The 25,311-nt window shown below is 53.4% G+C and overlaps 1 protein-coding gene and 1 pseudogene across 1 annotated transcript in view; both read right to left on the reverse strand.

Moving 5' to 3' along the window:
* Nucleotides 1–1,907: 1,907 nt before the first annotated feature.
* The window catches only part of CLPTM1 (CLPTM1 regulator of GABA type A receptor forward trafficking), a 29,067-nt gene continuing 5,663 nt past the window's right edge, over nucleotides 1,908–25,311 (reverse strand). Inside the window, exons 2-14 of the mRNA XM_090259421.1 lie at nucleotides 25,185–25,297; nucleotides 17,742–17,865; nucleotides 16,320–16,478; nucleotides 14,972–15,089; nucleotides 8,370–8,455; nucleotides 7,567–7,687; nucleotides 6,756–7,000; nucleotides 6,025–6,118; nucleotides 3,976–4,166; nucleotides 3,614–3,709; nucleotides 3,172–3,307; nucleotides 2,507–2,674; nucleotides 1,908–2,272 (exon numbers count right to left, since the gene is read on the reverse strand). Of these exons, the coding sequence (XP_090115547.1) occupies nucleotides 1,977–2,272; nucleotides 2,507–2,674; nucleotides 3,172–3,307; nucleotides 3,614–3,709; nucleotides 3,976–4,166; nucleotides 6,025–6,118; nucleotides 6,756–7,000; nucleotides 7,567–7,687; nucleotides 8,370–8,455; nucleotides 14,972–15,089; nucleotides 16,320–16,478; nucleotides 17,742–17,865; nucleotides 25,185–25,297 (1,947 nt within the window). The 3' untranslated portion in view covers nucleotides 1,908–1,976. The remainder of the gene's footprint in view (nucleotides 2,273–2,506; nucleotides 2,675–3,171; nucleotides 3,308–3,613; nucleotides 3,710–3,975; nucleotides 4,167–6,024; nucleotides 6,119–6,755; nucleotides 7,001–7,566; nucleotides 7,688–8,369; nucleotides 8,456–14,971; nucleotides 15,090–16,319; nucleotides 16,479–17,741; nucleotides 17,866–25,184; nucleotides 25,298–25,311) is intronic.
* LOC149995021 (molybdopterin synthase catalytic subunit pseudogene) lies at nucleotides 11,917–12,622 on the reverse strand (annotated as a pseudogene).

Raw genomic sequence — 25,311 nt, forward strand, 5'->3', positions numbered from 1 at the left:
CTTCCTGGAGGAGACATTGGCACTGCAACCTGGAGGACGCACAGGTAAGGTAAAGAGCTTTGTGCCTGGGAAGTGTCCCAGGTAAGAGCATAGTCTACAGCCAGGAGATGAGATCATGGCAGATTAAAGCAAGGGAGATGAAACTATAGGGGTTAAGAAGTCCCCTCTTCCCAAGGTCTGGCTCACCAGTGAGGCCTGGGCTCTTCTCCCAAGGGTACGGGGGAGCCATGGTAGATTCTGAGTAGGGGATGGGCAAGGTCTTATTTGTGCTTTAGAAAGTTCGCTGGCTGCTGGATGGAGAGAGTGGAAAGGGCAGGACATCAGAAGAGAAGGCTGTGTGGGGACCCTAAGGGGCAAGAAGGACCTGACCAGGCGGTCTCAGTGGAAGTGAAGAGGTGAGACTCCTGAGCAACTGTGGGGTAAAGCTGATGGGCTTTGCCAAAGGCTAAAGTGTGCAGCTGTGGGAGGAGACAGGTAAAATGAGGCCAGTGAGTTGAGGTGGCATTAGTGCCCACATCCCCTGGGTTCCTTGGAGCCCTGCTGGGGAACCTGGGTTTTCTCCTAGGGTACTGGGAGCCATGAGTGGTGCAGAGTATGGAAGGCAGTGAAGTTGCCGTGGACGCCTGAGGGGTGGGAGAGCCTGCAGCGCTCCATGTGTGGGGGCATGTGCATATGTACACACGTGGGGCTGAGTGCATCGTCATCTGCCAGCACCTTGTAGACTCCCTGCCTGGCTCTACAGGGCAGGGTGGCAGGTGAAGCCTCGGGGAACAAGCCATGGCCCTCAGCCCGAGGCCTCCTCTGCCTGCAGTGTTGATGGCACCACCCCCCAATTTGTCAGCCTAGGTCCTAGTGCACAGACGCCTAGAGGCCCTCAGTCTCCTCACCTATAAAGTTGGTGAATAGCCCCAACACCTGGTTGCTGGGAAGGCACACGAGCCACACACTAAGAGCTTGGATGGGTCCTTGGCACTGGCAGCCCTGGGGATGCTGGTGACACCCCAACAGCTCTAAACACTATAGACGGGCAACACTCTGAGTATTCACGCACTCCTGCTGCAACCCTGGGGGGCAAGCTCGTAAGTCCAGCGGAGGGAGGTCATGCATCCAGGGTCCCAGAACTGCTGAATGAGGAAGCCTGTTGAAAACGGATCAGGTGGTGGGTGTCTGCTCACGAGGCAGGCCTGGGTTCCTGCCCTGCCTGTCAGCATGAGGCCTGGAGACAGTAAGTGGACATGGGCAAGGCGCCAAGCCTCGGCCGGCCAGACACAGCCTCATGGGTAAGAGCATAGTGCAGCAAAGTCTCAGCGAAGCAGCTTCCCTATCTGTGAAATGGGGACAGTTATGGAAGGCCCATCAGAGGGCTGCTGGGAGGGGGAGAAGGGTGGGAAGGGGCCTGGCCCAGAGGGTCACCATTCCCACTTTACCGTGTCCTGCACCCGGGAGGTCTCCTTTCCAGACCTGGGAGAGCCACCCATATCTGCTCTCCGAGATGACAGAGGAAGGCAGGCACAAGCGGGGAGGTTGTTGAGTTTAAGTTAAACACCCACATGAATTTATTAAATCCAGACTGTGTTAAAGGGTGGTGGTCTGGGAGGAGGGGCTGGTCAGGGGATGAGGGACAAGATGACAGGTGGCTGTGGGCATCCCACAGAGGGGCCCTGGCCTCTCCCCTGCCTGGCTCACTCCCTCGGCAACGCCGCGTCGGCTTCACCATGATTCCCAATGGTGCTGGGCTGGTGGGGCAAGATGGCTAAAACACAGGAACAGACAGACAGGCGGCACCTCCACAAACCACGTGCCCTGACTTGCACCGGTCCCAACACCACGCACTGGGCCCAGGCCCAGGGGGGTGCCTCCGCTACCCCGGCCCCATCTGTCCAGGGAAAGGGCAACAGGGAGGGGAGGCGAGGGGCCCAGGTTGGCAGGGGTGGTGGTCACCAGGAGCCAGAGTGGATGGTGAGGACCAGGAACAGTTAATCCCTTTTCTTGTCCTCTGCTGGCTTTGGAGGGACTTCCTGGGGCTTGGTGGTGGAACTGGCCCCCTGGGTAGACTTGGCAGGTAGGGACGTAGAGGTCTCTTCCCCAGCGGCGGTGGTGACTGTGGCAGGGTCAGGAGTGGGTGGGGGTGGAAGGGCCCCTGTTGCTGTCGGGGCCTCTGCCACTGGGGCAGCTGCTGTCGGGGCCTCGCCACTCATGCCAAACTCGTTCACCCGCGTGGGGTCGACGCGGTAGATCCACCGTTGGTAGAGGTAGATGAAGAAGACCACATCTAGAGGTGGGGTGAGGGGGCAGTGTGAGGGAAAGGGGCCCGCCTGGCCCACCAGCAGGCGGGGGTGGGGCGGGGAGGTCCTGCACAGATTGGGCCAAGCCCCCTCAGACTCAGCCCCCAGACCGGGAGCAGGGCGCCTCCTTCGGCCCAGGGCCCTGCGTCCTGCCTGTGCCTGCCTAGCTCCCACGGGAGCCTCCTGTCAGCCCACCCGCCTGCCCGCCTGCCGGGCCTCACCGTCCCGCAGGCAGCCGATCCGGTACATAACGGGCATCTTGATCACAAAGGCGAAGAGGTCATCAATGAAGGTGTTGAGGGCCTTGTAGGTGAGCATGCGCCAGGGCAGATGAGCCACAGACTTGAGCTTGTAGTTGATGAATAGCTGGGGTGTCATGGTGATGAAACCTGTGGTGGTGGTGAGGGGACATCCGTGAGCACAGGAAGGGGTGTCCTGAACCTCAACCTCTGACCTCACTGCTGCCACCCCCCCACTCCTGCCACAATGGCCTCCTTGCTGCCCCCAGCCCCTCAGGCACATCCTACTTCAGGGCTTTTGGTCGACTTCCTCCTTCGACATCTTTTGTGCCTCTTCGCACCTTATCTCCTCGGAGAGGTCTCCCGACCACCATCGAACGTGCAGCCCTCTCCCTGACCCCTTCCCAGCACCGTCACATGCTGTGAGCCATCTGTCTGCTCATGGCCTCCAGGAAGCCCTCCCTGACCACCAGGTAAGACCAACTGTCCCTTCAAGCTTCCCATGTGCCACCCCGACCACCCTGGGTTGTCCCTGTCTGGGGACCAGGCTACCTCCCACACTGGACCCTGAGTGCTGGGAGGGCGGGGGAACGCCTACTGAGCGCCTGCCCCGACTGCGGCACCGAGGGCAGCACAGGCCAGCTCACCAAAGGTCAGCAGGAAGCCATACAGCATGCTGAGCACCCAGGAGTACCAGCCCTTGTGCTCCAGGTACAGAAGGCTATAGACAGCATAGCAGCCCAGGAGTGGGAAGAGGATCCATGACAGGTACCTAAACGCCATCTGTGGGGCACAGAGTGGGGTTAGGACCCAGCTCTCAGGCCCCGCCCAGCACCCCTGCTCTCTGTCCTCACCCACCCACACCTGGTCTGGCAGGCTAGCCTAGGGGAATTTCCAGGTGGCCCTGGGAACTTTGGATTCAGACAGGAAGTATAACATGGCAGGTGGGTGACACTAGAAGGCGTGACAGGCCATAAAGCATAGGCCCGTCAGCCAGCAGGCAGATGCCCTGTCACCGCAATCTCCTGGTACCCCAGGAGTGTGCAGTGCTGGGAAACCCTCCCGCAGCCCGCTGTGGGCGATACTCACATCGTCATACACTTTGGTTGAGGACTCGACGTATGTGGACTTGTCTTTGAAGGTTGGGCGGGGAAGGAATCCTGCCACCTTGTGCTCCCGGTCCAGCTGCAGACAGAGAGGGGGGCCACGGTCAGTTGCTGTGCTGGCTCCCGCACCCCATGTCTGTTCCAGCCCCTGCCCTTCCCCACTGTTCCCAGTTCCCCTGCCCCACATGTGACCCAAAAAATCCCCTGGTGCGAAAATCCCCTTGGCCCTGGGAGTGCAGCAGGCGTTCGGAAACACCCAGGGGCCAGCTCCAGGGTCTGGCTGAGCAGACACTCCCCCTCCTAACCCCTGGCAGCCCCTAAAACAGCATGGCAGCCCAGCCTTACCCGGATGTCCATGACCTTGGTGATCTTCCAGAGGTCAATGAGGACCCCAATGAAGACGCTGACCTGGACCACGAAGTTGGCCTCGTTGTCCAGGATGTAGAGAAGGACCACAAAAGACTGGAGAACGCCAAAGACGACGGAGCGCACGGACAGGCCCTCCAGGGACTGCCGGCTGCTCCAGAACTGGATATCTGTGTGCCGGGGTGGAGGGAAGCCGGCATGATGAGCTGAGTCCTTCCTGCGGCTCCCTCAGGCCCCACCTTCCTCAGACCCCAGGGGAGGTGCTGGGTCACCCAAGGAGGAGGGGTGCACATGACATCCCCACTCCCATAAAGAGCCTCTGCTTCTCGGGAGCCACCTGAAACACTGGACAGGCAGGACCTCTGCAGTCCTCACGTCTGACACACCCCTCTGAATGCAGCCCCTCGACTGGTGGCAGTGACTGCTGCCATGTCCCAAGTGCTCACCACACACCAGGTGCTCAGGGCTGGTCAGAGAAGCCACTTCCCCGAGGCCTCACAGCCTGGCCTGGCAGAATCTGGCTGGAGGCCAGGTTTCGTGACACTAGGCCTGGGCTGTTCACCATGGTGCCAGGCCACCTCTCTTGGTTGGGAAGACCTGGACACACACTTCAAAACCAACTCCTCCAGCCCACCACCCTGAAACCATGAGGGAAGTGGCCACAGACACGTGGGGTACACACAAGGGCTCCGGGCTCCGGTCTCCACCTGGAGCACCTTCCCATCCTGTTCCTGGACCCAACCCACAGGGCCCAGGTCAGCCCCTCGGAGCCCTGGTGTCCCTGTCGGCTAAATGGGGTAACAGCATCGTTTGACGTTGCCCGGGTTGAGTGTTTAATACCTGCAGCCACAGGAGGCCGCCCACCACAAAGCCTGGCCCGTGGTCACAGGGGGCCAGCTCTGCACTCAGTGTGGGCTGTGAGCCCCGGCCTCACCACCCCCCCACCCACCCTGGTTCTGATCCTGGAGCCCTAGCACACTCGGCAGGCTCCCTACCATCAGACCCTGAGATTTAAAGGAGACATTCACAGAAACCACCCCCAATCCTGACCAGGGAGCATGCGTCTGGCAATGGAATTCTGGTGCGGGTAAGGAGATCCAAGTTCTGCCCCAAACGAGGGAGGCAGCAGGCATGGGGTCTAAAGCTGGGCTCACCCAGGGCCCCCACCCCCGCTGTGTCACCTTGGGCAAGTGACTGCCCCTGCTGTGCCTTCATATCTCATCGGGAAAAGAGGGACCCTGGCTGACCCAGCTCACAGTCAGCAGACGTGTCTGTGAGCCAGCCCCTGCACATGCCATGGCCAATGGTTGGCACTGTTCAGCTGTGATGTTACAATCTTCTAGAATGTAACTTTTAATCACGGCCATATTGCCTTAAGGCAGGGTCCAGGGGAAGAAAGTGGGTGCCCGAGCCAGATGCCCGAGTCCAAATCCTGGCTCTGCCGATCGGGAGCTTGTGGGACTGCAGGCAGGTTACCTAACCTCCCTGCGCCTCTGCTTACTGATCGTAAGCACGGAGGTAAGGACAGGCTTCCTCATGGGGCTGTAGCTGTGAGGATTCAACGCGCTAATCAATGCGGGCGCTCAGAACAGTGCCCGCCCCGTGGCCAGGCCCCTCAAAGCCCGGCCCACACTACTGTTGACCTTTGGAATGTAGGGGCCTTCTGGGGGCCCGGCTGTCACCTTCCCACTCGGGTGGACCCCATCTACTCAGCCCTGAGGGGGCCTTTCCCAGCAGGCAGCCTGCTGGGCAGGGTGACGGGAGCAGCTCTGGGGCTTCCCTGCTCCAGGCCTCGGAGTTTCCCGGCCCAGCCCCTCCCCCAGCACCACACCCGGAGGATGGGAGTTTCTGGGCTGGGAGTTTTGGGGTTATCATCCTCACCAGATCACCAGGCCTCTGGAGATGGGGTTGACAGACCCCAGGTAGGGAAATGACCTATGGGGAAGGAGGGGAAAAAGGGGAGGGGCAGGCCCGATCCCCCACCAGGCACCCCCATGGCCTCTCACAGGCCCAGGGCCCCGCCCCTACCGTTCTTGAAGGCCAGGAACTCAAAGACACTGTGGACGATGGACACGATGATGGTGAGTGCCAGCAGGTAGGGGTTGGTCTCCAGGAGTGCGACCTAGGGGTGGGGGTGGGGGAGACTCCCGTGAGCACGGCCGCGCCTTGCTGGGGGGCTGGCCCGCACAGGACCTCACTCCTCCTGGAGCCCCAGAAGAACCTGCTCAGAGGGAGAGTGCCCGCTGGCCACAGATGGACCGATGGGCAGAGAGAGACAGCGAGGGACAGGGAGACAGCGACGGGGAGAGAGGCAGAGTGACAGAGAGATGAAAAGGCAGTCAGAAGCGAGGAATAGAAACCTAACATGGAAGACAACCCAGGCAGGCAACACCGAGTCTCAACGTCACAGACACAGGCAGAGAAAGATGGGGACACCAGGAGATATTCAAGGACGCAGTGACAGTGAACAGAGACATGAGGCCAGAGCCCAAGTCGGGGAGAGACAGGAGCTGGGCAGGGAGGTCCAGATGCTGAGAGCCTGGCCATGGACACACAGCAGCTGGGACAGGAGGACTACAGAAGTCTCGGGGAGGGGACCCCCGTGTCTGCCAGGGCTGAAGGCGGGGAGGGCACCTGGGAGGTTGTGAAACTGGTCAGGAGAGCACTGGCCGGAGGTCCCCAGGCCGCCAGCCTGGCCCACTTCCCTTTCCCCTCCTGCAGCCCAGGAGAGTGCTGGGAAGCCCCCACCCCCAGCTCACCTTCACCGAGTCCTGCTCCTCGTCTGACTGCTCGTACAGCTCGTCACCCAGGAAGTTCCAGGGCGACTTGGTGCTTTGGGCGGCGTAGAGCTGCCAGCGCCAGAGCGACAGCGGGCAGAAGGAGACGCGGAGCGGCAGGGCGGCCAGGCTCTCGTTGATGGGGTAGTAATCCTTCTGCAGGTTCCAGTAGTCGTTGAAGTAGATGATGGGGAAGTAGTCACCGCTCACGGCGTCGAACTTCACGTCTGCAGGCACATGGGTCAGGGGCACTGCTCAGCCTGCGCTGGAGCCACGGGCACCCCCGTGGGTAGGGAGACCCCTTCAGGCCTTCCAGAACAAGGTGGAAAACTGAGATGGGCCCACTGACAGAGACGGGAGGACGGGACAGTAACCCGCTGAGCCATGCGGAGCTGAGGGCCACTTGATCTCAGCAAAGGGACCAGGGTAGGAAGGGCTGGGCAGGCCCCAGTGAAGGGGACAGCTTTGGCTCAGCCCCAGCCCATGGCTGCCCCGAGGGTGACCACATAACAGGGTTTCATCAAAGTCAGAAACCTGGGTTTTTAAGTGATGCTGCCCCGATTTCAAGTCAGCAACTGATGCACTTTTTAAAACAGCTTGTGAGCTGGAAGAGCCTTGTCTGCAGACTGGTTTAGGCGCACTGGGGGACCCGTGCTGGGGTCACAAGGGGCTGTGCAAGGAAGAAAGTGGAGTATCTAGGGAAGGGTGGAGCAAGGTGGGGAGCTGGGGTAGACGGAGACCCAGGAGACAAGGAAATGGCCTTGTCAGGGGCCCAGGGGGCTGGGGGTCTCACACTGGTCCAGGGGTGGAGGCACGCTGCCCTTCACCCACGGCGTGTGGTCGTCCACGATGTTGATGGTGATGTTGGGGTGCCAGTGGGAGATCACCTCTACAGGTCCGTAGTCCTCGGCCCTCTGAGGGGAGACAGGGGGTAGTGGGACTCAGGCACCAGCTCACTCCCTCCTGAGGGCTCCTGAGACAACTGTGACAGCAGAAGAGCAACCCCCGCCGTGACCACTGGCTGGGGGGCACCCTGGCCAGCCCCACCCGCCAGCCCTTATGGACCCCACAGCTCTGCACCCCCAGCCACCTGACAGAGCAGAAAACCCAGGCCTGCGGACCTGGATGGGACCATATGCCAGACCTCAAAGGGGTCCCCACGTGCAGCCTCCACACTCACAGACCACCTGCCTGGGCCCACCGCCCAGGGCAAGAAGGGTTCTTGGCACCCAGCCCAGGCTAACAGCCTGGTGCCCGCAGCCCACCCAGAAGAATTCCTACCGGAGACCCATTATTGGTCCCCACTCTGCCTCCTGGGATTGAGCTCTGGGTCTGATTGCTCGGGTGTGACTCCTGTCCTGTCACTTCCTGGCTATGACACCTCAGGCAAGTCTCCCCATCTGAAAATGCGACTAGTGAGGGGACCCACCCTCACCCAATGTCCAGAAAGGGAAACTGAGGTCACAGACGTGAGGAGACTTGACCGAGCCCCCACCACGGCACAGTGGTGGTGCTGGAGGAGCCCGCACGGGCTGCCTGCTGGGCCGTGAGCATCCTGACGCCCCCAGGGCCCAAGAGCTCCACTTGCTCATTTACCTTGATCATTTCTGGGTCCGCTTCCGTCTCTCCTGTCAACAGGTTCTTGGTTTTCTGAAACCGCCGGCGCTTGTATTTGTTGATCACTGTGGAGGGGAGGCAGGGAGAGGGGTGGACATGAGATCTGCTGGCATCAGAGGGGTCCAGACCCCAGACCTCTGCCCACCAAAAGCTGCTCACTGGTCCGCAGCTCCCACTATCCCACCCTCTGACGGATGGTAACAGTGACCGGCAAGCCTGAGCTGCCCCTCCAATCTCACCCAGTCCCACGTTCCCCATCTCTACAGTGACGCCACCATCCACCAAATGACTCGAGGCGGAAACATGGTCTTCCTGCTCCACAATCTGCTGCGTCTGTTCCATCCCGCCTGTCCTGGGGACGTCCCCTCTGGCACACACCTCCAGTCTAAGTACAAGGCCCACCTTCAGGGCCCCAACCGAGCCAGCCACGGTGTCCCCCTCCTGGATGACCTTAGTTACTTCCTCACTAGCTTCCTGGCAGCCGCCCTTGCCTCCTATGACCTTCTCTCTACACGGCAGCCAGCAGTTCTTTTAAATCCAGTATCAGATCCTGTTCTCCCGCTACCTCCACACCCCAGACGGCCCCTGCTGCCCAAGCAGAGCGCCTCCAATGCTCACAAGCCCCCCGCGTCTCAGCCCTCACCTGCCTCTCTCCTCTAATGTGTCAGCCTGGGGCCTTCGGTCCCGCTGCTCTGTCTCCCTGGTTGACTTCTCGCCCTTCAAGTCCCCGGTTAAATGTCCCTCTGCCACAGGGCTTCCCTACACAGCACACACCAAGGGGCCATCTGTATTTCCTTCCCTGCCCCCAATTCACGTGCCCACTGGTTTCTTTGCTGTCGGTCCCCTCAACCGGTCTGTGAACCCCAGGAGGGGTTGGGCCCCTGGCAAGTGCCCAGTGACAACTAGGGAATTCGTGAACTTCAAGAGGTGAGCCGCGCAGATTCTGGAGAAGACCTAAAACCACCGGTGGGAGAAATACTCTGGGGCTGTGAATCCCCAGCCGGGGGCAGACCTCACTTCCTCTTGCAGAGGCCAGGCTGGCCACGGCGCTCCGCTGCCCTGCCCTAAGCCGTGCCGAGGCCTGCCGGAAGGAGCTGGTGTTTGCTTATGCCCGATCTCCTCACCTCCACCCTGCTTGGGTACTTTCAGCTCTTCCTTATGCTGGGACAAAAGGCAGCCTGCCCCTCTGGTGACTTCTCCATCCTGTCCTTGAGAGCCAAGGAAAGACAGGGAAATGGGAAAGGGGGCTGGCCAAGGGCAGGAGCCCTAGGGTCACATCCTGGCTGTCTCACACAAGTTGAGGGGTGCTGGTGAGCTACGTCACTTTGCTGGGCCTTGGTCCCTCTTCTGGAGAATGGGAATAAAAGCCCCATCTCTTCTTGGCAGGACCACTGTGAGGTGGCTCTCGGCTCCACAAAGCCCAGCCAGGCAGTGTCCCTACACGTCACACATACACAAACGATAGGGCCCAGATCCTTCCCACCTACTCAGAACTAGGGCTCAAGACTTCTAGATTCCACACAGGAGCTCATTTTCAAAACATTTCCAGGAATGGACTTAGGGTTTCAGCCCAGGGCCTGCAGCTCTTACTGTTAACACAAATATCATGCCATCACTTCTACCATTATTAACGCACTTGAGACCTCGCCCTCACATCCAGGGGGAGCCGTAAACACCCAGGGGTGGGCATCCTGAAGATTAAATTCCAGAGGGACAGCCTCCACTGCTCTCCGACACCCAGGAGAGGCTGTCCAGGGAAGGGAGGGGCCGTGCCCAGCCGGGCCCCAGAGGGCCTGCAAGGGGAGGCCCAGGAGAAAGGCTTTGGGTCAGGTGAAGAACATTCTACAATTTGGTAGCACCCAGATGGGATTATAACACAAAACAGACCTGGCTTCTGTGGGGAGGAGAGAGCCCACTTTTCTCAGAGCTCAAGTGTCTAGAAGTGCAGTGGCCAGGATGGTGGTCACTGGCCACAGGGGGCTACTGAGCACTGACAAGGTGGCCACTCCAAATGGAGATGTGCTGTGAGTGCCAAACACACCTGATTCTGAACGGTTTTGAAACTCAGTTTAGAGGAAGAAAAAGAATGTAATATTGATTACATGTCAAAATGATAATATATCACTCAATAAAATTATTACTCACATTTATTTTATAGTTTTATAATTTTTGTGTGTCTTTTTTAAGATTTTATTTATTTATTTTTAGAGAGAAAGGAAGGGAGGGAGAAAGAGAGGGACAGAAACATCACTGTGTGGTTGCCTCTTGTACACCCTCAACTGGGGACCCGGCCTGCAACCCGGGCATGTGCCCTGACTGGGAATTGAACCAGCGACCCTTTGGTTCACAGGCCAGCGCTCAATCCACTGAGCCACGCCAGTCAGGGCTTTGTGTTATTTTTAATGTGGCCACTAGAAAACTTAAAATGACTCAGTGGCTGACACTATCTCTAGGGGACAGTGCTACTCTTGTGTACTGAGTGCTAGTCCTCTGGGGAGAGGGGAGCTGTTCTGCTCCCACACTCTCATCCCTCACCCTGGGGAATTGGGTGGCCAGCTCCAGGTCCCTGCTCCAAGGGGTCCCAGCTGTGAGGCAAGCTTGGGGGATCTTGGGGGGCTTTCCAGGTCCACCAAGACTCCACAGACTCTCTTTTGCAAACCACACTGACAACTGTCACAGTGAATATGAATACCACCTCACCACACAGCGACAAGGATCTCACTCTCCAAAGGCAAAACCACAAAAAATACTGGCCTCAGTGAGGGTAAACGGGACACAAGTGAGCAGCCACCCACGTGGGTCACGTTCCAGGCAACCACTGAGGTCAGGCACATCTACCCCAGGGCCCTGACGAATCCCACTTGCAGGGACATGTCCTTAGGGACACCCCTGCAGGCCACACCTCCTCAGCTCACCTCTGCCCACATCTTCGAAGATCTCTATCTCGCTACAAGGAAGGCAGCGGGCAGAACATCCGAAGAGCATATTCCTGACACGCTCACTTAAAACAGTGCTCAACAGGGGGCACTGACTCACTAAGTGTTTGTTCAATCCAGTGTAGATAATAACAAAAAAAGAAAGAAAGAAGAAGAGCATCCTTTGGGTTTTTTTAAAAACTTTTTAAATCATGTGTTTATTTGGCTTATTTTTTAAATATAGAAATTATAAAAATATATCACATCGTGACTGTCCAATAATGACTTTGTGTACCTTCCCGTTTTGCCAACATTCCCGTAACACTTCCTTGATAACGAAGACATTGCTGGATGTGCAGGAGGGGGATGGGGAGATTCTGAGAGAAGGTCAGTGAGAAGGGCCCACGCCTCAGGGAGTCCACTCGTCCACACTGACATCTTTCCTCGCATTGAACTTCTTGCATTTCCCCCCCCAAAGCCTTTCCTCTATCTCTAGTTCTACTGTAAGACCTCATCCTAAACTATCTTAACTTCTGGAGAAGAAAAATCAAAATGAGATCAAAGACAAATGTACCAAATTTAGATTTTAGCACTCTAGAAACATAAGTGATTTAGTCATTTGGTGCCCAAAAGCCTTCTTTGTTTCTTTTCCAAGATGGCGATTCTTCTTCATACATTTCCTTTATCCACACGGGCACCTTGGCTTTTAAAGTATAGATGGCCGAGCTCACGGCTTCATCGGATGCAGCCCTGTGGGCTGAGGACACACAATGACAATGCTTGCTTCTGACATTGGGGCGAAGCCAAGTCGTCGGAGCAGCTGACACGTGCCCGGCTGCCCATTTCTGCCTGACGTCACTACAAATTCTTCGGGCTGTTGTCTGCCATCAGCAGGTAGGCCTCATATTCTAAGCTAATGACTTTCTTCTTTTCGAAGTTACTTCCTGTGGTGCCTGCAAACAGGGATATTGCACCAGAGTGGAGAAGTCACCGACGGTGAGGCTTCACCTACTGAAGCTTTCTCAGTGGTGAATTTTACTACATCTTTACATTTCTCCTCAACTTCACTTCCATCTTTCCCAAGGGCCTCCAAAGCACTACCCCCCACTAATGGGGGGAGGACAGCAGTTTCATCTGCTGACTGAAGCAGGAGGAGCTGGTCTCCACGCTCGATTTGTATCAATGCTTGACGAACAGCCAGGATCCCGATTTCTGACATCAGCCAATCCAGGATGTTGCATTTCTATCTCCATAGCTGCAATGCTTTCATTTCTTGTGGTACAGAAATAGTCGCTGAACGAATTCTTGTTATTTCAGCATGTTTTGTGAAATACAACACTCCGACCTGGCACCTCCGCACCAGGCTGCCCAAGATCGCTGATCTGGGGTCCCAGCCGCAAAAACGGGGATGTTTTTATTTTTATTTTTTAAAGATTTTACTTATTATTTTTAGAGAGAGGGGGAGGGAAGGAGACAGAGAGGGAGAGAAACATTGATCGGTTGCCTCTTGCATGATCCCCAACCGGGGACAGGCTCACAACCCAGGCATGTGCCCTGACCAAGAATCGAACTGGTAACCTATCGCTTTGCGGGACAAGGCTCAACCGAGTCACACCAGTCAAGGCTGGGATATTTTGATATCAAAGTAAGTAAAAAAGACAAAACCTCACAAATGGAAGTACATCTGTTTTTACACCACACAAAACAGCCTGATGGATCATCACCAAATCCACAGGCGCAAGAAAATGAAAACGAGATGGAGCCCGCAAAATTCACAGCGGGCAATGGGACTTTCTGCATGAGCCTTCTCCAGAGCTGCTGAAACTCAAATAAAGAGATTCCTGGGACAGATAATCAGGAGACAGTGGACTCCAGGACACGAAGAGCAAGCGAGAAAATGCCAACACTCACTAACCTCATGGAAAACTAGACGTTGGACAGGAGAGAAAAAAGAAACTACATTCACCCTCAGGCATTTGGATACTGAATATTAATCTAATCAAAATTATGTTAATGTGTTAGGATTTCCTCTTCCAAAGTAGGAAGTCAGGAAATGACTTCTCAAACTGAAAAACCAAGAAATTGGAGTATTGACTTGTTATTGGGAGCTGGGGATTAAAAAGCAGAAGACATCGCTAAATGAACTTGAAAGCAGCTGCCTGTAGGGAGTGGGAGCTGAGGGAGGAGGGAAAGCAGGGAACAGGGGACTAATGAGTTTCTTTTTCTTTTTTTCTTTTTAAATAATTTTATTTATTTATTTTTAGGGAGAAGGGAAGAGAGGGAGAAAGTGAAGGAGAGAAACATCGATCAGCTGCCTCTTGCACACCCCCAACCAGGGGCCCAGCCTACCACCCAGGCACGTGCCCCAACCGGCAATCGAACCTGTGACCCTTCAGTTCTCAAGGCAATACCCAATCCACTGAGCTACATCTGTCAGGGCTAATGAGTTTCACTGTCTTTTTGACTGTTTGAATTTTAAACCATATACAATTGACCCCTGAACAATATGGGTGTGAACTGCACAGGTCCATTTCTATGAAGATTTTTAAAAATAAATACCTGTACTGGGTTTTGATCTGTGGTTGGGAACTCATGGATGCCAAGAGCCAACTGTGTGCATTGATCTACGCCATTTTATGTAAGGGACTTGAACATCCTCAAATTCTGGTACCTGCTGGGGGTGCTGAAACTAATCTCCCTCAAGTAACAAGGGACAACTAAGTTTTGGGGGAGTAAAAAATTATACAGAATAAAAACAAAAAATTATACATACATTTTCAACTGCACAGAGAGCCAAGACCCCTAACCCCTGTGTTGTTCACAGGTCAACTGTACTCGTATCAAAAGGTAACAAAAAATTTAAGCTGTCCTGGGCAGAGAAAATCTGTTTCAATATAAGGCTGTGTCAGAAGTCACAAATGGTTGACCCTGACCCAGGGCTTCTCAAGGGTCACTTGCAGTCCCAGGGGTTTGTTCAGCCCCAGCTGGGGGCCAGCAAGAATGGGAATGGGGGGCCTTATCCAGTTCCAGGGCCCTCAGCACCTTGCCTTGAAAATGAAGGGCACCACTCAGAGGCGTGTGTCTGAGAACCAAGGGCTCACAGCATAGCCACAAAGGACCCATGCCAACAGGTCCTAGGCACTGTCCCACAAGATACCCCAAGGGTGACACATTTACGCAAGCTGGGTTGACACAGATGCAATTAGAGGTCACACTGGATGAAACAAATTTCGAAGGTCTTCCTGTCTTCCCCTCCTCATTAAATCAACCCATCGTCCATTCACAGACTATTCTGAAGTGTCAATCAACCCCTTGTCCATTCACAGACTATTCTGGAGTGTCAATCAACCCATCATCCATTCACAGACTATTCTGAAGTATCAATCAACCCATCCTCCACTCATAGACTGTTTTTGAGCATCTACTTCTACCTAGTAGAAGTAGATTGTATTGCACAGGAGCTGGCCAATCACCTCCCCTTCAAAAGTCCCTTTGTCCACCTGCTCTTTCTAAGCCCACTGCTCTCCTGTCTGTCTGAGGGGTGTCTACAAAAGCACAAAGGTGCCCCACCAATCCCAGAGCCCCTGGGCGCAGGGTCCTGCCAGTCCTTGTGGACCTGGGACTCGGCGCTCTGCACTGGCTTGAGGTGCCCATGCCTGCACTTACTCCGAGACATGTGGACTGTGGCAAGCCGGCGGTACAGGGCCTTCTGCCGGGGGTCTGGGTGGAAGCCGCTCTTAGTGAAGTAGACGTGGATGTAGATGGAGCCATTCTGCTGGACGCTCTGCACGGAGGGCGGACAGGGAGAAGGAAACACTGGATCCCTTAATGACACATGCCCCTGGTAGCTTCCGCACCCCCGAGTTTTTACCTCCGTAAATTAAAATCATGTGCAACCAAGACACCCGCCCACCTTAAAGCTGTGAGGGAGGGTCACACCCAAGTCCTGAGGGTGGCTTTTGCTGCCCCTCAGGCTCTCTGGGACCTCAGGGAGGGAGGGGCATGGGAGTAAGTCTCAGTGGGAGCAGCCCCTCAGCACAGGTTAGCCTATCTGCCTCAGAAAGGTTGTGTCCACACCCTGCGTCCAGTCACCCCCACAGACCAAGGCAGGGAGAGACAAAGCAGACGTGCCTCCTTCCCCCTCAGGACGCTGAGGAGACCTGACAGGGAGAAATGAATGACAGCACAGCCCCAAGAAGACATCAACTTCACTGATTCAGCAAATTCACTGACTGTTCAACAGTCATTGATTCTGCACCCAGTCCCATGCCAGAGCAGGCTGGGGTAGAGAGGTTACCAGGGCAGTTCCAGCCTTACCCCCAGTGGGCTCACAGGCCCACTGAGGGGAGAGACCCATGTCCAGGTAATGACGACCCCCAGCACAGGCAGGGCTTGGGTAGGAGACACCAGAGAAGGTGGCTAACTGCGAGTCAGGAAGGTCTTCTTGGGGGAGGCAGAACTGAAATCTGGGGCTGCCAGAGAGTTCAGAGCCAGGCAGCCTGAGTCTGAACCTCTCACTAGCTGTGAAATCTTAGATAAGTCACTTAACCTCCCTGTACCTCAGTGTCCTCACCCCTGGAGAGAACAGTGTTCCCACTTTACAGGGCTGCTGGGAGGTTTACACTAGTTGGTCTGGCCTGGTGCCCTGTACACAGTAAGTACTTAATCCATGTTAACCGTTATCTTCAAACTGGGCTGCCTGACAAACTCATGATGACTATACACCCCCAGGGACGATTACTAATTTTTCACTGGTTTAAACCACAGAAACACACCACCCTAGGGGTAGCTGGCAGGATCCTAGGCCAATTCCAACTCCAACCACATGGCGCCGTGGGGAGGCCATGGCCCACAGACCTCAGGGACCTGTGTGTGGCCACAAAGCATGTGAACTAAGGGCAGAACCAGGCTTGGAGCCTGAACTCCAGAATGCAGGAGCAGGAGCCGGCTCAAGGAGAGGCCTTCCAGGGCAAGCCGAGCAGCGCCGGGGCCAGAAACCAGGAGCTGCCCCCACCTGTGGAATGTCGAGCTCGGCGAAGTGCTGATAGCAGCCGTCCGAGTTCTCGCCGCTGGTCCAGTCGCCATACACGAGGTCGTGCTGCTCCCAGAAGAGTGCTGACGTGGCGTTGAAGTCCGTAAAGTGCTCGTGCTCGGAGATGTACACGTGCAGGTTCTGTCGGGAGGAGCAGGGGGAGCTCAGGGCCGCTCCTGAGAGCCTCTGAAGGCTGACCGATAAAGGGCGGACACAGAGCTGTGGCAACAGGCAGCACACTATTATGAGTAACTTTGTTGAGAGGAGAAAAGGGGTAGGTTAGTGGAAAGAATAAATCTCTTTTCTCACCCTGGCCGGTGTGGCTCAGTGGATTGAGCGCTGGCCTGTGAACTGAAAGGTCGCCGGTTTGATAGCCGCTCAGGGCACAGGCCTGGGTTGCCGGCCAGGCCCCCAGTTGGGGGCCTGTGAGAGGCAACCAATCGATGTCTCTCCCACACACTGATGCTTCTCTCCCTCTCTTTCCTCTCTCTAATTGTAAATAAATCAAATCTTTAAAAAAAACTTCTCTTTTCTTATGCCCCCACCACGTCTGTCCTGGTCTGAGTCTGCGATGTCTTTGAGCAAAACCAGTGACAGAATGGCGAGCCTGGCGATTAGAATTTGGGGTTAGAAAGGATCAGGACCTCCCTGAATGACCTGCTCCCTTCTCGGCGTCTATGGCCGTCCTGGTCAGTGCTCCACAGCCTTATGGATAGAGCATGGTCAAGGTCTGCAGCAGCGTCGGCCGGCTCCTGAGAACAAGGGGAAGCCGCGCCTCTGAGAACTCCGTCCTTAGTCAGCGCCTGTGGCTGGCTGTCCAGAGCCCTGAAGGCCCGCTGACCAAGAACAGCTGAGCAGTGGTCCCCCTGCTGACCAGAATTCTGGGAAACTGGGAATCCCAGGGCTGCAGAGAACCACAAAGGACGGAGGAGCCTGGACTACTGGGGCCTGAACACTTGCTTCGGATGCTCCTGCACCTCGGCTGCTCTACGCTCTTCCTGCCCCTGCCTCTGCCCTGCAGCCCTGCCCTGCTCAGCCTCTCCTTTCCCTTCCCCTCCCCGGAACATCTTCCTCTGCAACTTTTAAAGCCTGAACATAATTTTTAAATAAAATACATTAAGGACCCTGTTAAGATATTTTCAAACAACTGAGTGACCCCTTGGATGTCTCTCCTCCCCAGAGAGAACTCCAACAAAACCAAAAGAATTTACTTTTTTCCTTATGGGTGTTACTTGAGTGACAGGTTTCATGGGCTGTCTATAGGCCCAGGGTCCCCCAGCTCTGGACCTGTTCACAGGCCTGGTAGTAACCAGGGGCCGGATCACTGCCCACGTCACCCCCCCCCCCCCTCCCCGCACTCCACCACTCTCATCTCCCGTGTCTGGCCTCTCAGCCGGCAGTTACCATTAAAGTGTCTTTGGGGAACAGGTTGCGGCTGGCGACGCGCGGGGCTCCTCCAGGGCCCACCTGGTCCTGAGGGGCCTGCCCTCGGCGGAACCAGCTGCTGATGGCCCAGATGATGAAGATCCTGAGAAGGGAAGCAGGGCAAGTGGTGAGCTCCCCAAGCCTTTTCTTTCCGAAGTGGACCCACCTGACCTCCTTCTGATATGCACCTGATGGAGCCTGACCCGGGGCTGGTAAGAAGATCCCCACAAAGGCTATGGCTGGGGGGAGACACCAGATCCCACTGTCTGTTAGTGTGGGGGGCCTGGCACTGCCCTGGTCTCCATGCAGACCCCCTCCCCCACACCAAGTCCCCCAGGAGCTCCTGGTGACCAGAGGGCACAGGGGCTTGGACTCTCGAAACTTCAAACCTAGGAAATGTGATGTCCCAGTCCCCTGGAATCCCTGAGAGACAACCTGAAGAATCCGGAATCCCAGTGTTTACAAGCACAGAACCTTAGAGAGCAACATTTTAGAAACCTCAACTGAAAACTGGCGAGCCAGAGAGTAAATAATGGGTTAGTCCTGATTTTTAGTAGCAATGGGCTAGGTTATACAGACCAACTCTCCTACTGGAAAAAAACTTGGGAAAAGTTTGATAAAAATGAACACACTAAGCTCTGACCGGTGTGGCTCAGTTGGTTGGTTGTCATCCTGCAAAGCAAAAGGTTGCTGGTTTGATTCCCGGTCAGGGCACATGCCAGGGTTGCAAGACTGGCCCTCAGTTAGGGTGCATGTCAGAGGCAACCGATCAATGTTTCTCTCTTACATTGATGTTCCTCTCCCTCTTTCTCCCTCCCTTCCCCTCTCTAAAAATAAATAAATAAATCTTTTTTTTTTTTATGAACACACTAAGAATATCAATATTAGTTTTATATATATATATCATTATATACCTTGATGTAACAGGAATACATATATACTGCTCATATGTGAAAGAGAAAAATAAACAGCTGTTATATTAATTCAGGTCTCTCAGATACAGCAGCTGTGTAATTATTAAATGAGACAAGTCCTTATTCATTACAGGTATAAAAAGCTAGATAGCAGGGGTTACATGCCCAGCATCTAAGCTGCAATACCTGGCTCTGAAGCCTGGCTCTGCCACTTACTGTGTGACCTCTGACAAGACTCTTAACCTCTCTAGTCCTCCGTTCCTCCACAGTTAAAATGGGGAAAACACTACTTCCCTTATAGGGTGGTTCCCATGCATTAAGTGCAATGACATATGTGTATCATCCAGAATGAAGCCTGGCACATATTCAGTAGGTAGAAATGTTAGTTATGATCGTTATTTTCATCACAGGAACAAGGCACACATAAAACTTTGGAACTGAGACACACCACAGGAGAACGCTGGTGTGGGTAGGGTGTCTCCCTGCTGAGCCCCAAACCATACCAAAGGGCAGAATCAGGCACGGGGACTTGTCTCTGCCTGGAGAAGCCACGGAGCCCTAGGGTCTGGGGTCTGGGGACTCGGGAGCCCTGGCCCAGCGGAGCCATTGCCTGCTTCCCCAAGAAGTCCCTGGTACCGCCAATCTCTGGGGACCCCTCCACCTCCAACTGAGGCTCCCATCCCAATACACCCAGGGAGAGTGAGGAGGCAGGGACGCCCACCGGCAGCTTTGCCCTGGCCTAGTGTGTGGCCTGTGGGGGTCCCAACCCCTCTGATCTTCTGGGTCCCCTGTAAAACGAGGCAGACTGGACCAGACCCCTTTAGGATTCCAGATCCCCGGCGCCTGAAGAACAGAAGACCATCTGTGTGTACACATATACCCACAGTTTGGGGGACCCACTCGGCGGCCTTGTGGACACTGCCACCCATGCACCCATGCACCCCAGGCAGGAAGACCTGCTGGAGGGCGCCAGGCCTGCCGGGGACCAGCCCACACCTGATGCTTTTCAACTTCCCAGAGTAAGGAAACCAGAGAGACTCTGAATCCTCCCTCCCACCCTAAGTAGATACTACTTCTATTGGTTCAGAAAAAGTTTTAAGTTATGGAGAGATGTACAGTGAAAACTCTCCACCCATTTACCTACCCAGTTCCCACCCCACCCCCCTCCAGGTAACCACTGGTGTAATAATCTGAGGGTACAGCCTACCCCCCAAAAAAGGCCATTTTCATGCAATCTGCTGGAAGCCTTGGGGAGTTCACAGACCCCACCAAACAAAGCCTGAATCCCATTTTAAGGACTCCAGGAGAGACTCTGAACTGCTGTTTGGTGCTGCCTGGCTCTAAGGAAGGACATTAGCCTACACTGTAGCTGTGGGGGAAATGCCGATCTGAAGGAAGGGCCTTCATGTACTAACATGGAAAGATTTCTAAGACATACTGTTAATGAAAAAAAAAATCAAGGTGCAGAACTGTGTAAAATAGGCTGCTTCATGTAAAAATGAAGTGAAAGATAAAAATAACTGTTACTCATAGCTGCTGGAAGCATAAAAGAAAGAAACTGATACATAAGAAAATGCTGTCCTGGCTGGTGTGGCTCAGTGGGTTGAGCGCTGGCCTGAGAACTAACAGGTCACCAGCTCGATTCCAGCTCAGGGCACCTGTCTGGGTTGCAGGTCAGGTCCCCAACCGATCAATGTTTCTCTCCTTCTCTTTCTCCCTCCCTTCTCCTCTCTCTAAAAAATAAATTAAAATCTTGAAAGAAAGAAAGAAAGAAAGAAAGAAAGAAAGAAAGAAAGAAAAAGGAAGGAAGGAAGAAAAAAAAGAAAGAGCTAAGTCCTTTTGGACCTGGAGGGGAGGGGCGGGGGAAGGAAGGGCCGGGGGCGCTGCGGCTGAAGAAGTCTGGGGCACAAGTGTCCTTGCTGAAGAGCGCAGTTCGTCTCCTGCACAGCTCCTCGGTGTCCTGTGTGACCCTCTCAGAGGACACCGGGCAGGCGGGTCTGTCTGCCACCAGAATATGATCGGCGACTACATCGAGGATGGTGGGCGGCCACCTTTTAGCGGTTTCTCTTTATAATACACGTTCTAGGATTTTATAAACAGTGAGCGAAAGCAATCTTAAAGCAATTGTGGCCAACTTGGACGGAGCGCACGCCAGCTCCTGCGCCCCCCCGTCCACACGGATTCTCACAGAATGGGATTCTTCCCACGACCTGTGAGCTAACTGTCAGGATCCCTCTCCGAGGGGGAAGCTTAGGCCTCACAGGTCACACAGGTTGGGGCTGGGGGCTGGTGGCTAACATGTCAGAGCAGACCCATGCTTTCACACACAGGCTGATGCGACCTGCCCCCCCCTAAATTTCAGCAGCTGATTCCCTATTTTGGACAAGCAGGCTGCTCCCAAATTTTCTCTGTTTTGAACACTCTGTGAGCATCCTTATATAATCTCATTTAAAGCCAATTACACGTACATGTTTATATACAATGGCCACCAATACATTATTCTTCTTTGTTACTTTCTTCTTTAGATTTTTCTATGTAGTTTGAATTGCTTTATTTTTGTACAATAAGCATGTATTAGCTACAAGTTTAGGGGGCAAAAAGCTAATAAGATGGCATGGAAGAGATGAGTCGTTGCTCCCCCTGAACCTCTATCCTGTTCCTCCTCAGAAACAGAAGCCCTGCTTTTCAGCAGGGTGCTGCTTCCCAAAATAAAGACCACACTTCCCAGGCTGCCTTGCATCTGCCTATGGCCATGTGGGAACATTCTAGCCAAGGCGGCGACTGTTTTAACAACTACGCCTTGAATCCCTTAGAGCTGATAAGGGGAGGAAGTGGCCGCCTGACTGCCTGCTCTGGTCTCTTGACCATTTTGCTCCCTCTCCAGAAAGAAAAAGGAATGTTCATTCTGTAGAAGGATAAACAAAGGCCCTGTAACCAGATCTAGACAGGCGTAGCTAGAACCCAGCCCCAGGTACATTCTACCATCCTCACCCAGTTTCACCCAGGGCCTCAGCAGAACCTGAGCGGAAGGCATGCCCTGTGCTCCCACTGCCCAGAAAAGGCCACATACATTCACCTGCAGAAGGATCACCACCAGCTAATCGTAAAAGGATGGACTGGCCCTGGCTGCTGTGGCTCAGTGGATTGAGCGCCAGCCTGCAAACCTGAAGGCTGTGGTTTGATTCCCAGTCAGGACACATGCCTGGGTTGCGGGCCTCCAATTGATGTTCCTCTCTCACATGAATGTTTATCTCCCTCTCCTTCTCCCTCCCTCCCCTTCTCTCTAAAAATAAATAAAATCTTTAAAAAAAGAAAAAGGATAGGACTTCCAGCCAAGACTGAGGCCTAGACAGACACCCTGCGTCTCCCTCCACAACTAAGAAGGAATACAATTACCTCAAAACTAGAGACAACCAGAAGTTCCAGAAAATCGAGCTGCATGGAAGTCCAGCAAACAAAGATATAAAGAAGAAACACTCATCCAGACAGGTAGGAGGGGCGGAGCCAGGGCGGAAAGGGTATGATATGGAGATGGTGGCAGCAACAGCGGTGGCTGTGGCCAGCTGAAACCACTGTCACACATTTACAAAAGTAGAGACGGACACCTGGAAAGCGCTCCCAGCACCAGACCAGACCACGCAGCTCACAGTCCCAGCTCCGGGGAAAATAAAGCCTCATTGCTTCTGACTGTGCAGACCAATGGGGGTTGGGGCAGAGGCAGAAACTGCTCCTCTCTCAGCAGAGTCTGTTTGTTTAGAGGGCCCACATGGTCCTAGACCGTCCAAGACCCACCCACTCTGGGAACCACGGCCAGGGCAACAGCGAGAGAGGCACCAGTCCCATACAGGAAGTGGGAGAAGTGCCTGGAAGAGGGTCAAGTGTTGAGCAAGCAGCACTGTTCCTTTTCAGACTCCTCCCCCACATATAGTGCCACAACGTGGTCAAACAGGTCACCCTGTACTGTTGAATACCTAAGGCTCTGCCCCTTACAACGTAACAGGTGCAACAACTCTACCTAAGACACACAGGCAAACACAGGAGCCTGTCAAGTTGAGGAGACAGAGAAGTACGGCCCAAAACAGGGAATGGATCAAGGTTCCAGTGTAAGAACTAAGTGACAAGGAGATAGCCAACCTAACAGACGCAGAATTCCAAACACTGGTGATAAAGATGCTCACAGGCTTGACAGATAAGCTTGAGTACGGCAAACGCAGAAGGGAAGAAGTGAAGGCTATGCTAAGTGAAACAAAGGAAAATCCACACAAAACCAATGGTGAAGGGAAGGAAACCAGGGTTCAAATCAATGATTTGGAACATAAAGAAGAAATAAACAGTCAGCCAGTACAGAATGAAGAACTAAGAACTGAAAAAAATGAGAAGAGGCTTAGGAACCTCCAGGATTTTAAACGTGCAAACATCCGAATCATAGGGCTGCCAGAAGGAGAAGAGAAAGAGCAAGAAATTGAGAGCTTAAGTGAAGAAATAATGAAGGAAAACTTCCTAAATTTGGCAAAGGAAATAGACATACAAGTCCAGGAAGCACAGAGAGTCCCAAAAAAGCTGGGCCCAAAGAGGACCTAAACAAGACACATCATAATTAAAATGCCAAAGGTTCAAGATAAAGAGAGAATCTTAAAGGCAGCAAGAGAAAAGCAGAGAGTTATCTACAAAGGGGTCCCTTTAAGACTGATAGCTGATTTCTCAAAAGAAACTTCTCAGGGGTTGGGGAAAAAAAAAAAAAAGAAACTTCTCAGGCAAGAAGGACTTGGCAAGAAGTACTCAAAGTGATGAAAAACAAGAACCTACAACCAAGATTACTCTATCCAGTAAAGCTATCATTTAGAATGGAAGGGCAGATCAAGTGCTTTCCAGACAAGCTAAAGCTAAAGGAGTTCATCATCATCAAGCCATTATTATATGAAATGTTAAAGGGACTTATTTAAGAAAAAGAGGATGAAAACTATGAACATTAAAATGACAACAAACACAACTATCAACAACAGAACCTAAAAAAAATAAAAGCAAAAACAAACTAAGCAAACAACTAGAATAGGAACAGGATCATAGGTATGGGGATCATTTGGAGGGTTATCAGCTGGGAGGGGAAAGGGGGAGAAATGGGGAAATGGTGCAGGGACTAAGTATAATTGGTAGAAACAAAATAGACAGGGAGAAGTTAAGAATAGTATAAGAAAGGGTGAAGCCAAAGAACTTACACTCACAACCCATGGACATGAACTAAGTGGGGGTGGGCTTGCTGAGGGGATGGGGGTACTAGGTGGAAGGGGGCAAAGGGAAAAGAAATTGGGACTACTGTAACAACATAATCAATAAAACGTACTTAAAAAAAAGATAGACTGCGTGACTCCACTTGAATGAGGTACCGAGAGCAGTCAAATTCATAGAGACAGAAAGGTTGGCAGGAGCGAGAAAAGAGGAGTTCATGTTAATGGGACAGAGTTTCAGTTTGGAAGACGAAAAACCTGTGGAGATTAATGGTGGTGATGATTGCACAGCAATTTAAACATTTAAGTGAATGCTACACTTAAAAATAGTTAAAATGGGCCCTAGCCATGCAACTCCATTGATTAGAGCAATGTCCCAATATGCCAAGGTTATAGGTTCGATCCCAAGTCAGGGCACATATAAAAATCAACCAATGAATGCATAAATAAATGGAATAACAAATTGATATTTCTCTCCCTCTAAAACCAATTTTTTTTTTTTTGAAGTTAAGCCCTGGCTGGTGTGGCTCAGTAGGCTGAGTACTGGCCCATAAACTGAAAGGTCGCTGGTTCAATTCCCATGCCTGGGTTGCGGGCCAGGTCCCCAGTTGGGGGCAGATGAGAGACAACCAATTGATGTTTCTCTTGCACATGGATGTTTCTCTCCCTCTCCTTCTCCCTCCCTTCTCCTCTCTCTAAAAAGAAATACATTTTTTAAAAAAGTTAAAACAGTAAACTTTATGTGTGCATTGTGTCTGAATTGTATGCCCCCCCAAATCATATGTGAAGTCTTATCTCAGTTAAGACTTCAGTGACTGTATTTGGAGACAGGCCCAGAAGAGGTGATTAAGGTTAAGTGAGGTCATTAGGGGGCCCTAATCCAACAGGACTAGAGTCCTTATAAGAAGAGGAGACTAGGACACAGGCACACACGGAAAGGAGACCATGTGAAGACACAGGAAGACAGCCATCTACCAGACAAGGAGAGAGGCCTCAGGAGAAACCATCCACACAGAGACCTTGATCTCGGACCACTGGTCTCCAGAATTGTGAGACATTAATTTGTGTTGTTAAGCCGCCCAGTTTGTGCCATTTGTTACAGCATCCCTAGAATGTTAATAATGTGGTATATTTTACCACATTAAAAGAATTCTAACATACAGGAAAAAAGAGCCCCCACCAATAGAGAAATGATGACCATCCTCAAGGATTTTTTTCCCTTATTTATGCTTTTCTTATTTGAACATTCTGCAGTAAACAAAACCAAAGCAGCATCTGCTCACCTGAACAGCACACCTTTGATGACCTGCCAGGCGTTGGGTGCTGGCTGGGGTGGTGGGTTCTGGGGCTGGGTCTCTGTGGGCAGGTCCCTCCCAATGCTGCCATTGCTGGTCACCTGCAGGAGACAGA

This window comes from Furipterus horrens, unplaced genomic scaffold, assembly GCF_987537825.1.
Source record: "Furipterus horrens unplaced genomic scaffold, mFurHor1.1.pri manual_scaffold_13, whole genome shotgun sequence".
Classification (NCBI taxonomy): domain Eukaryota; kingdom Metazoa; phylum Chordata; class Mammalia; order Chiroptera; family Furipteridae; genus Furipterus; species Furipterus horrens.